Consider the following 15,000-nt stretch of genomic DNA (forward strand, 5'->3'; position numbering starts at 1 on the left):
AGTTTGTTTAGTGCTTTATCCGGGTAGCCGGAAAGTAGAGCATTGCAGTAGTCCAGCCTAGAAGTAACAAAAGCAAGGATTAATTTTTCTGCGTCATTTTTGGACAGAAAGTTTCTGATTTTTGCAATGTTACGTAGATGGAAAAAAGCTGTCCTTGAAACAGTCTTGATATGTTCTTCAAAAGAGAGATCAGGGTCCAGAGTAACGCCGAGGTCCTTCACAGTTTTATTTGAGACGACTGTACAGCCATCCAGATTAATTGTCAGATTCAACAGAAGATCTCTTTGTTTCTTGGGACCTAGAACAAGCATCTCTGTTTTGTCCGAGTTTAAAAGTAGAAAGTTTGCAGCCATCCACTTCCTTATGTCTGAAACACAGGCTTCTAGCGAGAGCAATTTTGGGGCTTCACCATGTTTCATTGAAATGTACAGCTGTGTGTCGTCCGCATAGCAGTGAAATTTAACATTATGTTTTCTAATGACATCCCCAAGAGGTAAAATATATAGTGAAAACAATAGTGGTCCTAAAACGGAACCTTGAGGAACACCGAAATTTACAATTGATTTGTCAGAGGACAAACCATTCACAGAGACAAACTGATATCTTTCCGACAGATAAGATCTAAACCAGGCCAGAACTTGTCCATGTAGACCAATTTGGGTTTCCAATCTCTCCAAAAGAATGTGGTGATCGAGGGTATCAAAAGCGGCACTAAGATCTAGGAGTACGAGGACAGATGCAGAGCCTCGGTCTGACGTCATTAAAAGGTAATTTACCACCTTCACATGTGCAGTCTCAGTGCAATGATGGGGTCTAAAACCAGACTGAAGCGTTTCGTATACATTGTTTGTCTTCAGGAAGGAAGTGAGTTTTTCTAAAAGTTTTGAGAGGAATGGAAGATTCGATATAGGCCGATAGTTTTTTATAATTTCTGGGTCAAGATTCGGCTTTTTCAAGAGAGGCTTTATTACTGCCACTTTTAGTGAGCTTGGTACACATCCGGTGGATAGAGAGCCGTTTATTATGATCAACATAGGAGGGCCAAGCACAGGAAGCAGCTCTTTCAGTAGTTTAGTTGGAATAGGGTCCACTATGAGCAGTTACAATGAGCAGTTACAATGAGCAGTTACTATGAGCAGTTACTATGAGCAGTTACTATGAGCAGTTACAATGAGCAGTTACTATGAGCAGTTACTATGATCAGTTACTATGAGCAGTTACAATGAGCAGTTACAATGAGCAGTTACAATGAGCAGTTACTATGAGCAGTTACAATGAGCAGTTACTATGAGCAGTTACTATGATCAGTTACTATGAGCAGTTACAATGAGCAGTTACAATGAGCAGTTACAATGAGCAGTTACTATGATCAGTTACTATGATCAGTTACTATGATCAGTTACTATGAGCAGTTACAATGAGCAGTTACAATGAACAGTTACAATGAGCAGTTACTATGAGCAGTTACTATGAGCAGTTACTATGAGCAGTTACAATGAGCAGTTACAATGAGCAGTTACTATGAGCAGTTACTATGAGCAGTTACTATGAGCAGTTACAATGAGCAGTTACTATGAGCAGTTACTATGAGCAGTTACTCCTAATGTGGTGGAACGTCAAGTTATGTCACGTCAAAGAAACTACAGGTAGATCATTCAGCCAAGCACTAATGCTGCCATGTCTTTGGGTAATGGCTGTATGCTTCGTACCAGTGTGTGTGTGTGTGTGCGTGTGTGTGTGTGTGTGTGCGTGTGTGTGTGTGTGTGTGTGTGTGTGTGTGTGTGTGTGTGTGTGTGTGTGTGTGTGTGTGTGTGTGTGTGCGTGTGCTGGGTAGCTCTGGACAGCTGCTACCAACTAGGGCGGGCGTTGTCATCGACTGTATAGACGGAGGGGAAAGGGTGGATGGCAGAACTTTTTGTCCAAATGACTAACAAAGAGACCGGCTCAGCGTGTGTGTGTGTGTGTGTGTGTGTGTGTGTGTGTGTGTGTGTGTGTGTGTGTGTGTGTGTGTGTGTTTGTGTTCCTACGTGCCTGCCTGCTTCCCTGCTTTTAAGCATGCATGTATGCCTGACTGTGTATTTGTGTGCCTGTGTGTGTGTGACCACCCCTCCCGTCCCTTTCCATCAGTAGACCAGATGTTTTACCTGGGAGCAGACCACCATCTGACTGGGGTCACCCACCGCTCTGGCCCATACCCGTTTTAAGGAGGCTTCCGGGAGGTCTGCAAGCTGTCCCTCTCCCTGACCCTGTCCCGGGGCACTGATTCTGGGCAAGAGAGGCTCTGATGGTGGGGGGGGGACTGTTTTAGAATGGGGTACATTAGGGGTAGGTTGATTGCAAGAGAGAGAGAGAGAAGGAGAGACAGACAGCAAGAGAGCCATGGTAGCGTGATTGAATGAAAGGGGGCTCGATTACAGGGGGTAAGGGGGGTGCAGCTGGCATAAAAGCAGGTTTGTTGCTCAGAGTCCGTCAAGTGGAAAAGAAAAGGCCACCAATTCTCTCAGCTAGTGTTACACATGCACACACACACACACGCACGCACGCACACACGCACACACACACACACACACACACACACACACACACACCAAATAGCAACAGGTACTAGAGGGAGGGTCCGTTTTATGAGCTGAAAGCCACTTAATTGCCTTTCTTTTTTTTTCATTTGAATGTTACATTGGATTTAATTGGTTAATTTGTTGTTTTTAATTAACAACGGAGCAGAGCCTAATAGCAGCTTGTTTTAACTGAGTAACATTCATCCATGGGTTCATTACTTGAACTCTTTCTAGATTATTCCAATAAATACTTTCAATATTATTGGGCGTTTCATGTTCTTTGTGAGTCTAGATATATCCTTCACTTAGGAATCTTTGGCTTTGTTTACACAGGCAGTACAATTCTGATATTTTCCAACTAACTGGTCTTTTGACCAATTAGATCAGCTCTTTGGCCAATAATTGTGCAAAAGATCAGAATTGGGCTGCCTGTCTAAATGCAGCCTTGGAGTCCTCACACATATAGCCTGCCTTGGCATGCTCCGCTCAGCTGTATATGTGGACATGTGGAGCGGGTTTGCCAAAACAGGAGATGATCCTGAGCCATATAGATGGATGCCTATATGTGTTTTTTTGATTAGTGTGATCAGTCTCTGAGCTTGTCCTGATCATACGGTTGAATCAACAAACACATGAATCAATAAAACCAGGACATTACTGACATTAAGACACTTTCATCTTTCTGAATGTCTTCCCCCACACCAAAAAATAACGCTTGTCTCAAAGCAGACTTACTAATTACATTGGCTAAGATTCCCTGACCACTTTTTTGAAGATTGTTCACTTCTTGATCAACCAAGTTGTAATAGTAAAATAACATGTCAATGACTTGTTAACGACTCACCTGGGGGGGAAATTACAATGATTCAGGTTATTTGAATTGAATTCTAGGAACAGGAATTAGGACTGGGGAAACTAGGGGAACTCCAGGATGAAGTTTATCCTAGCTACAGCTCTAGGATCAGTTTCCCCTCCTCAAATCCTAACCTGAACCATTGGTGGGGGAAATAAAACTGACCCAAGGTCAGTATCTAGGGGCTACCTCCTCCACTCCCAATTTAGGGGGGCTTGTGTTCTCTGTGTGTGTGTGTGTGTGTGTGTGTGTGTGTGTGTGTGTGTGTGTGTGTGTGTGTGTGTGTGTGAGTGTGTGTGTGTGTGTGTGTGTGTGTGTGTGTGTGTGTGTGTGTGTGTGTGTGTGTGTGTGTGTGTGTGTGTGTGTGTGTGTCCAGTGTTCTAGTGTTAATGAAATCCCTGGGCTCTGAGGTCATCCCTGTGTAGGAGTCCTTGCTCTCAGGAGCCCATTACTGGACTGTAATCAACCTCTCACATCTGCTCCCAGTCTCTGTCACACACACACACACACACACACACACACACACACACACACACACACACACACACACACACACACACACAGTGTGGCAGCCAGCCTTATTTACGAGCCATGCGGTTCAAAGGCTGCAGACTGGGTGAAGCCGCAGGCTCTGTGTGGGGACAGGCTCAGTGTGTGTGTGTGTGTGTGTGTGTGTGTGTGTGTGTGTGTGTGTGTGTGTGTGTGTGTGTGTGTGTGTGTGTGTGTGTGTGTGTTTGTGTGTGTGTGTGTGTTTGTGTGTGTGTGTGTGTGTGTGTTTGTGAGTGCGTCTGTGTGTGTGTGTGTGTCCACAGAATTTAAACTTGAGTGTCCATGTGGAAAGTTGCCTTGTGTGGACAATAATGGTGGTATTCTCTTCTATTCTAGTCTCTATGTGGTTTGGCTATGCAGAGGTTGAGGGGATTGTTGGTTTATGACAGAGTTTTATGTGGTGTTTCTATGACAATACAGTGACTTGACTGTCCACTTTGTAAACTCTCTGTGGTTGTGTCGTCTCTGCTGAACATTACCTTATGGCTTGTACATGCCTCTAGTTAGGTATGTATGACTAGTTCCTCCCTAATGTACTGCAGACTACCTAGATTATGCACAATTGACGTATTACAAGATATGTTTTCACGTAGGCCTATCTCTTTAATGTTCTGTACTGTTCTTAGTGTTTCTTCTGTCTAACTGCGCTGTAGTTCTGTGCCAAAGGGCAGGCAGAAGGTCATAGAGGACATCACTAGCAGATGGCACTAACTTCCAGCAGGGAGTCATGTCAGGACTGCAATACTGAAGTCTTGTTCAGGGGCCTTTGTTGAGGTCTGTATGCGACAGTGTATTCAGTCCCCCCAGGCAGTCATTGGGGCAGAACTTAGGGTTCCAGGTGGAGGTCCATATGGTGTCATTATGAGGTAGTCAGTCACCGTAATGCATGTCACCGTAATGCATGTCACATGCAGCCGTTATGTTGCAGGGAGAGGTCAGCTCATTTAGAGGTCATTGCTATTGTGCAACTTGCCTGTCATCCATCACACATAGACGCACAGACGACACATGTACGTAGAAACACACACACACAGGTTTTTCAGCGTAGACTACATGCATTATAGTATTGTAAGTACAGTACCTAACACTGTACATAGACAGACATTTTTTAAACAAAAGAAGCCGCACTGCCATTTAATCAGGCAAAGAAAAACTGAACTATCATCCAACCATTGTCATTCCAAACCTCAGAGAGAGAGAGAGATGTATGATGCAACATGTCCTACAGTACTGCAGAATCCGATACCCGTGAAAAAAAGCCAGCTCTTGCAAAAGTCTGCAGGTGAACCGAGGCCGACTGAGGCCGATGGGGCCATGGCCCTGTTGAGGTTTGTTTTAGCTTGGGTTTCAACTGGAACCGGACAGATCTCCCTGTGTTCCCATGCCCTTTGGCTCCGCCGCTGGGCTCCGCTGGACTCTACCAGGAAGCGCCCTGCGCATCACAGGGACGAGAGGGGAAGTCCGGGGGCTCGGACTGGGCGCTCCTGGTTCACTTTCCCATGTTCAGTTCCCTGCTGGCGTGGTCGGTCTGCTGCACAGTGCATACCGCTTAGTGTTATATCGCCTTTGTACAGCCGTGAGTCAACAAGTGTGTTTTCCTTGTATGGTGTGGTGGGATTACTCTTGTGTGTCAGCTGACTAGGAGAGGTCAGATGGGGCCTTATGATTTGCTGGTGAGGCTTTTTGTTTTTGGTTATTATTTCATGTCGATTGTTTAGCTGATGTTTATTGACAAATTATATGACACAATATTAGATAATAGTTACTTAGGTTGCTCTAATTAGGTTTTTAGAATTCAATTCATACAAGCACCATTATGAACCATTTGCTACCAGGTAGATTGATACAAATGATGTTGATTTATTTGAAGTAAGCACCAGAAAGTACACATTGTTACCACATACCTTCTCAGTAAATACCAGAAAGATACCAGGTAAAACGGGGCTGTAAACTAAAGCGGCACCTTTTGTCTATTTTGCTCCAGTGTGTCCATCCGACCCTGCGGTCAGCCTGTCCCCAGACATCACACTGCTGACTGACTATACATCGCCCCGGCTCCCCGACACCTTTAATGTCCGACCGTGTTTATGTTTCCCTTTCGGTCATTAACACAGGAATATAAGTGGTTTTTAGAGTCCTTTGGCCCCTCCACAGTAGGAATACTATTATTTACTATGAAAACAGCCCGTGCTGCAATGACTCACGTCGCCGTGTTTGGAGAAGCTGGGAGGTCGGCTGCGTCAGCTGGAGTTGCCATAACATGTGATTCATCATTATGTGCAATGTATCTGTCAAAAGAACTGTTGTTAATTGAAATGGCATGTGACTGACACATAAGAGGACTGGATTCTCAGGAGTCAGGTTTAATGGCTAATCCACTTATTTTGGAAAGCTTTAGCCTCTGTAGATGTACAGACAGACTTTTGTTTGTCATGTCTGCTGTTCAATATTGGACTTCACAGCCTACATCCTCTTTAAAATGTTCTAGTTAAATATTTCTCTTTTCCCCTCTCTCTCTTTCTCACAATCCCTCAATCCCTCCCCCTGTCTCTCAATCCCCCTCTCTTTCTCTGTTGCAGTTGCTAATATCCCTCTTGCACCTATCTGTCATGTCTCTCCTCTGTCTCTGTCAGTCTGATGTCAGTGTCGAGGACACAGTTCAAGCAGTAGGGTTCTGCATGACCAAATTGAGGTGCCCTGAAGGCACAGAGCACACTGTCAACATCAGAGGGATAAAAAGAGCTGTTACCTAATTTCCTCAACCATGACGAACCCGTACTCTTAACTTTACTCTCTCTTACTCTCAACCTTACTGTCAACCTTACTGTCAACCTTATTGTCAACCTTACTCTCCCTTACTCTCAACTTTACTGTCAACCTTACTGTCAACCTTACCCTCCCTTACTGTCAAACTTAATCTCAACTTTACTCTCTCTTACTCTCAACCTTACTGTCAACCTTACTCTCAACTTTACTCTCTCTTACTCTCAACCTAACTGTCAACCTTACTGTCAACCTTACTGTCAACCTTACTCTCTCTTACTGTCAACCTTCCTCTCCCTTACTGTCAACCTTACTCTCTCTTACTGTCAACCTTACTGTCAACCTTCCTCTCCCTTACTGGCAATCTTACTCTCTCTTACTGTCAACCTTACTGTCAACCTTCCTCTCCCTTACTGGCAATCTTACTCTCTCTCTTACTGTCAACCTTACTGTCAACCTTACTCTCTCTTACTCTCAACCTTACTGTCAACCTTCCTCTGCCTTAATGTCAACCTTACTCTCTCTTACTGTCAACCTTACTCTCAACCTTACTCTCTCTTACTCTCAACCGTACTGTCAACCTTCCTCTCCCTTACTGTCAACCTTACTCTCTCTTACTGTCAACCTTACTCTCAACCTTACTCTCCCTTACTCTCTCTTACTCTCAACCGTACTGTCAACCTTCCTCTCCCTTACTGTCAACCTTACTCTCTCTTACTGTCAACCTTACTCTCAACCTTACTCTCTCTTACTCTCAACCTTAAATTTGCTCCTGGACTTGTCGGTACAATAGCACTATTGTGTTAAATTTCTTTACCAATTGAAAGGCTATTAACTCAATGACCACAAACCGGTTGAACAGTTCTTAGTCCTATGTACCAATTGGGATACAGTTGAAGTCGGAAGTTTACATACACTTAGGTTGGAGTCATTAAAACTCGTTTTTCAACCACTCCACAAATTTCTTGTTAACAAACTATAGTTTTGGCAAGTCGGTTAGGACATCTACTTTGTGCATGACACAAGTAATTCTTCCAACAATTGTTTGCAGACAGATTATTTCACTTCTAATTCACTGTATCACAATTTCAATGGGTCAGAAGTTTACATACGCTAAGTTGACTGTGCCTTTAAACGGCTTGGAAAATTCCAGAAAATGATGTCATGGCTTTAGAAGCTTCTGATAGGCTAATTTACATAATTTGAGTCAATTGGAGGTGTACCTGTGGATGTGTTTCAAGGCCTACCTTCAAACTCAGTGCCTCTTTGCTTGACATCATGGGAAAATCAAAAGAAATCAGCCAAGACCTCATAAAAAAAATTGTAGACTTCCATAAGACTGGTTCATCCTTTGGAGCAATTTCCAAATGCCTGAAGGTACCATATTCATCTGTACAAACAATAGTACGCAAGTATAAACACCATGGCACCACGCAGCCGTCATACCGCACAGGAAGGAGACGCGTTCTGTCTCCTAGAGATGAACGTACTTTGGTTCGAAAAGTGCAAATCAATCCCAGAACAACAGCAAAGGACCTTGTGAAGATGCTGGAGGAAGCAGGTACAAAAGTATCTATATCCACAGTAAAACGAGTCCTACATCGACATAACCTGAAAGGCCACTCAGCAAGGAAGAAGCCACTGCTCCAAAACCGTGATTAAAAAAGCCAGACTACGGTTTGCAACTGCGCATGGGGACAAAGATCATACTTTTTGGAGAAATGTCATCTGGTCTGATGAAACAAAAATAGAACTGTTTGGACATAATGACCCTCGTTATGTTTGGAGGAAAAAGGGGGAGGCTTGCAAGCCGAAGAACACCATCCCAACCATGAACTACGGGGGTGGCAGCATCATGTTGTGGGGGTGCTTTGCTGCAGGAGGGACTGGTGCACTTCACAAAATAGATAGCATCATGAGGAGGAAAATGATGTGGATATATTGAAGCAACATCTCAAGACATCAGTCAGGAAGTTAAAGCTTGGTCACAAATGGGTCTTCCAAATGGACAATGACCCCAAGCATACTTCCAAAGTTGTGGAAAAATGGCTTAAAGACAACAAAGTCAAGGTATTGGAGTGGCCATCACAACGCCCTGACCTCAATCCTATAGAAAATGTATGGGCAGAACTGAAAAAGCGTGTGCGAGCAAGGAGGCCTACAAACCTGACTCAGTTACAGCAGCTCTGTCAGGAGGAATGGGCCAAAATTCACCCAACTTATTGTGGGAAGCTTGTGGAAGGCTACCCGAAATGTTTGACCCAAGTTAAACAATTTACAGGCAATGCTACCAAATATTAATTGAGTGTATGTAAACTTCTGACCCACTGGGAATGTGATGAAAGAAATAAAAGCTGAAATAAATCATTCTCTCTACTATTATTCTGACATTTCACATTCTTAAACTAAAGTGGTGATCCTAACTGACCTAATACAGGGAATTTTTACTAGGATTAAGTGTTAGGAATTGTGAAAAACGGAGTTTAAATGTTTTTGGCTAAGGTGTATGTAAACTTCCGACTTCAAATATATGTGTCTACATGGATATGTGTCAACGTATGTAATTGCTATGTAAATAAACCCTTTTTAAGCCACTGTAAAATACGTCTGAAACTTGAGGGGAAAAGTGACCAGCATTCTGTTATATTTACAGTCACATAGTATGTCAAATAAATGCAGGAGAATGACTGAAGACACGTTGGAGCTACTCTGTCATGAAGTCAGCATTTCACCATATGTTTAAGTTAGGTCATTAAATCTTCTTGAGCCACAAGATGAGATCATGTTCAAGTTAATATGCAGTGAGTTTCTTTTTGTTTGAGACTCTGTTTATCTATTTGTTTTTCTTACCAAGGAAACCTGGATACTGGTTTTGATTGAACAGTTGTTAGAAACACATCGAGTACATGGTCAGCATATGGTTTGTTTTGGTTATGTTCCCTTTTGAGCTTCTCATTGAACAGTAGTCTGAAAGAGGTAGAGAGAGAGAGATAATAGAGAAAAGAGAGATAAAAGAGAGCGAGAAAGCCATCGATAGATAAAAAGACAGAGAGAGAGCGAGAGAGAGAGAGAGGGAGAGCGAGAGAGAGCGAGAGAGGGAGAGAGGGAGAGAGAGAGCGAGAGAGAGAGAGAGGGAGCGAGAGAGCGAGAGAGAGAGGGAGAGAGGGAGAGAGAGAGAGAGGGGGAGAGAGAGAGAGAGAGAGAGAGAGAGAGAGAGAGAGAGAAAGGAGGAGTAACAGTAGGTCTTGGGGTCTGCGGGGTAGAAAGAGATACACTCCAGGGACAGCTTCCTGTGTTTGGAATGATGAATGTTGGTATTGATCTTGTGACCCCTGACCCACTGACCTTTGACTTCCTCCTTTCTTTCTTTCTCTTTCTTTCTCTTTCTTTTTCTCTCTCTATTTTGCTATCTTTCTATCTCTCTCGATCTCTCTCTCTTTCTCTCTATTGCTCTCTCTATCTCTCTCTCATTCTCATCTATTGGAATAAATTTTAATGGTTATGCAATAATTGCAATGCATCATTCTGCTGAACTGAGTCTGGATATATTGGTGCTTTGTGTGTATTGGCATTTCACGTCAATGTTACAGTATGCCTGAGTTGACTTAGTTTACATGTGCTTCTAGGTCACAAACAACTCTGTTCTGTGTGATTACGCGGTTAACTTGGCCTAGTTTACTTCTCCCAAGTCATGGTGATGTGGCGCAGTACAGTACGGGTGCCAAAAAGGTGCTGAGAGAGAGAGATAAGCAGAGAAGTGGGGCATTCTTCAGTGATTTCCCAGGAAACTATGGAATCTGTCAAGTTCTTACTAACAAACAGCCATTCTGACTGACGAGGAAGAGGAAACTACAGCGGACATTTGACTGTGGCATCACTAATGGTGCATTCTTATAGAAACCTTTCTTCGACTTGTAGCATGTCTGTCCGTCCGTCTGTCTCTCTGTCTGTCAGGAACTCCATTCGTTCCAAAACCCAAATCACTTTGTTAACATTCCCAGTAGGTTAATTATCCACCCCCTCTTTTCAACGAAATATTCTGTTCAAACTTCCAAGCAAGTCAGTGCCCGAGGCATGTTGCTATCTGTCAATCCCCTACATACTTCTGATGCTTATTCACTATTGTTTTCACAGGAAAGCTGACGGCGAGGACCTTGAGTGACTGTGTCTTACCAGGGAAGAAAACACTCTCTCCACAGAGTCAAGTAACAGTGAAGACATTTACAACATATATTTTCCTTTGAAGAAACAACAGGGGCCTCATTTATCAACCGTTCGTAAATGTTTTACTCAATTCTCAATACGTGGACATTATAAGATTTCCGTGCGCAGCAAATGATTGGGATTTATCAAACTGTTACACGCAAAATATACGCATGTTTTCATTGATAAATCAGAGCCAGTATACAGTATATTTGTGGGCTCGTGAACGAGCGCTAAAACCCTGCCAGGAAAACACCCTCCATTCACATTTTATGGTAATAAAAACGTCATAATTTGAAATCGCAAAAGCAAATTTGATGACATTTCTGTAGAGGTGAGGGCAGAATGTTTTGATCTTTTTTTAACAAAAAACGCATAACTCCTGTAACAAACATTGGTCACCCATTCTGAAAGATTGATTGTCCTTTCAAACAATTTAAAAGTAAATGCTACACTTCTATGCAATAGATTATTATGTTTCTATCTCATGCCTCGGTATAGGCTCTGAGATGAAATAGGCTAGGGCATGATGTCTCGCTTCAATCGCACAGCAATACTGTAGCCTATCCAGACTGTCACAGACTATCAAGGCTACCAGTCTATTTACTTTCAAGCATGCGTGGCTATTGAATGAGCGATGGATAAATGGTAGCATGCGTGGCTATTGAATGAGCGATGGATAAATGGTAGCATGCGTGGCTATTGAATGAGCGATGGATAAATGGTAGCATGGTTGGCTATTGAATGAGCGATGGATAAATGGTAGCATGCTTGGCTATTGAATGAGCGATGGATAAATGGTAGCATGCGTGGCTATTGAATGAGCGATGGATAAATGGTAGCATGGTTGGCTATTGAATGAGCGATGGATAAATGGTAGCATGGTTGGCTATTGAATGAGCGATGGATAAATGGTAGCATGCTTGGCTATTGAATGAGCGATGGATAAATGGTAGTATGCTTGTAGCATGAGTGGTTATTGAAGAGCGATGGATAAATGGTAGCATGCTTGTAGCATGAGTGGTTATTGAAGAGCGATGGATAAATGGTAGCATGCTTGTAGCATGAGTGGCTATTGAATGAGTGATGGATAAATGGTAGCATACGTGGCTATTGAATGAGCGATGGATAAATGGTAGCATGCGTGGCTATTGAATGAGCGATGGATAAATGGTAGCATGCGTGGCTATTGAATGAGCGATGGATAAATGGTAGCATGGTTGGCTATTGAATGAGCGATGGATAAATGGTAGCATGCGTGGCTATTGAATGAGCGATGGATAAATGGTAGCATGCGTGGCTATTGAATGAGCGATGGATAAAATGTAGCCTAATATTTTTTGTGTGGCAGAATAAACCAGTCATATCAGAAAAGGCGAGACATGTCCTGCAATATGATTCAGATTTAGACTCTTATAATAAAAGTTCTATAAATACATCAGATGACATGCTGCTAAGCAATCTACTGTATTTTACCAATGGCAAATGCATGATTTCTTTATCACTAGGCCAATGTTTTAATGTTTATATTAGCCTACCATTATTATAATTCCCATGCCTCAAACACCTCATGTTCCAGCAAAATAACAATATTTACTTGCAATACGGTTGATCAACAACTAGAAGTTGTGCCCATGCATGGTTTGAGATTTGCATGGACATACACACACTTCGTCAAGTTCAAAACTAATCAGTACCATCCTTTGCGGGGGAAAAGTTGCACGTAAGGTTTAGAGTATTTTTGGTGCGAACGCACCTTGATAAATGAGGCCCCAGTTCTCTTATTTAACTTACACAGTGGAATCGGAATGTTTTTTTAATCAAATTTCATACTATTGTATTATGGTTAAGTATTGAAATGTGAATTGTATAAAGCCTTATATCACTGTGAAATCATATCTCATCATATTTATTGCCCTTTTAATTTCTCAATGAAATATAATTTTAATTGGTATTTATACATTTCTCTGTTCTCTCATGTGTTTTTCTCTCTAGGGCCTCTAAGACTCCATATCAAACTCTTACTTTATCTGCAAGTGAGTGTTGATGACATCTTAGGCATAGCACAACATAGCAATGCATCGCAAAGCATAGCATACCATAGCAAAGCATCGCAAAGCATAGCATACCATAGCAAAGCATCGCAAAGCATAGCATGCCATAGCAAAGCATAGCATTGCATAGCAAAGATTAGAATAGCATAGCAAAGCATAGCAAAGCATAGCATGGCAAAGCATAGCATCGCAAAGCATAGAACAGCATAGCAAACGCATAGCATAGCAAAGCATAGCATAAGCTAAGCAGCCAACATTCTCAAAAACTAGGCAATTTGTACAATAAATATAGTCCCCACGTTGCTTACCAACTTTACTTCCTCCTCCCAGATCAGCTGATCTGAGAGCTGTCATGTCGGCGTACGGACAGCCCCAGTACAGCCCCGGCCTCCAGCATGCGGGACCCTACCCACCATACACTCACCATGCCCAGGGTTACGGCATGCCCTCCTACAGTGAGTACCAGCATTTCCTTCAATACGGGGGTGAAGAGGGGGGATAGGACCTTGAAAGTTGTAAAGCATCTAAGGCAGCATGAATAGGTATCGTGAATAGGTAACTTGAATAGGTATTGTGAATAGGTATCGTGAATAGGTAACTTGAATAGGTATCGTGAATAGGTAACTTGAATAGGTATCGTGAATAGGTAACTTGAATAGGTATCGTGAATAGGTATCGTGAATAGGTAACTTGGATAGGTATCGTGAATAGGTATTGTGAATAGGTATCGTGAATAGGTATCGTGAATAGGTAACTTGGATAGGTATTGTGAATAGGTATCGTGAATAGGTATCGTGAATAGGTATTGTGAATAGGTATCGTGAATAGGTATCGTGAATAGGTAACTTGAATAGGTATCGTGAATAGGTAACTTGGATAGGTATTGTGAATAGGTATCGTGAATAGGTATCTTGAATAGGAATCAAATTGTATTTATTTTTTTTATTTATTTAACCAGCTAAGCTAGTTGAGAACAAGTTCTCATTTACAACTGTGACCAGGCCAAGATAAAGCAAAGCAGTGCGACAGAAACAACAACACAGAGTTACATGGAATAAACAAGTGTACAGTCAACACAATAGAAAAAAAAGTAAGTCTATATACAGTGTGTGCAAATTGCATGAGGAGGTATGGCAATAAATAGGCCATAGTAGCAAAGTAATTACAATTTAGCGGATTAACACTGGAGTGATAGATGAGCAGATGATGATGAGCAGATGATGGTGTGTAAGTAGTGATACTGGTGTGCAAAAGAGCAGCAAAGTAAATGAAAACAATATGGGGATGAGGTAGGTAGATTGGGTGGGCTATTTACAGATGGACTTTGTACAGCTGAAGCGATCGGTTAGCTGCTCAGATAGCTGATGTTTAAATTTAGTGAGGGAAATGTAAGTCTCCAGCTTCAGCGATTTTTGCAATTCCCTCCAGTCACTGGCAGCAGAGAACTGGAAGGAAAGGCGGCCAAAGGAGGTGTTGGCTTTGGGGATGACCAGTGAGATATACCTGCTGGAGCGCGTGCTACGGGTGGGTGTTGTTATCGTGACCCGACTAGAGCATACAGGTCACAGTGGTGGGTGGTATAAGGCGCTTTGGTAACAAAACGGATGGCACTGTGATAGACTGCATCCAATTTGCTGAGTAGAGTATTGGAAGCTATTTTGTAGATGACATCGCCGAAGTCGAGGATCGGTAGAATAGTCCGTTTTACTGGGGTAAGTTTGGTGGCGTGAGTGAAGGAGGCTTTGTTGCGAAATAGAAATCCGATTCTTGATTTGATTTTGGATTGGAGATGTTTGATATGAGTCTGGAAGGAGAGTTTACAGTCTAGTCAGACACCTAGGTATTTGTAGTTGTCCACGTATTCTAGGTCAGAACCATCCAGAGTAGTGATGCTAGTCGGGCGGGCGGGTGCGGGCAGCGAATGGTTGAAAAGCATGCATTTGGTTTTGCTAGCGTTTAAGAGCAGTTGGAGGCCATGGAAGGAGTGTTGTATGGCATTGAAGCTCGTTTGGAGATTAGT

General features: G+C 42.6%; 1 protein-coding gene across 2 annotated transcripts in view; it reads left to right on the forward strand.

Annotated features, from left to right (window-relative positions):
- Nucleotides 1-15,000, forward strand: part of LOC115150107 (eyes absent homolog 2) — a gene marked incomplete in the record, with an annotated part of 46,900 nt that overhangs the window by 13,178 nt on the left and 18,722 nt on the right. Inside the window, 3 exon segments of one of the 2 annotated variants that reach the window (XM_029693038.1) lie at nt 10,858-10,934; nt 12,922-12,962; nt 13,311-13,435. In XM_029693038.1, the coding sequence (XP_029548898.1) occupies nt 13,333-13,435 (103 nt within the window). 2 annotated transcript variants of the gene reach the window in all.

This window comes from Salmo trutta, chromosome 16 (assembly GCF_901001165.1).
Source record: "Salmo trutta chromosome 16, fSalTru1.1, whole genome shotgun sequence".
Classification (NCBI taxonomy): Eukaryota; Metazoa; Chordata; class Actinopteri; order Salmoniformes; family Salmonidae; genus Salmo; species Salmo trutta.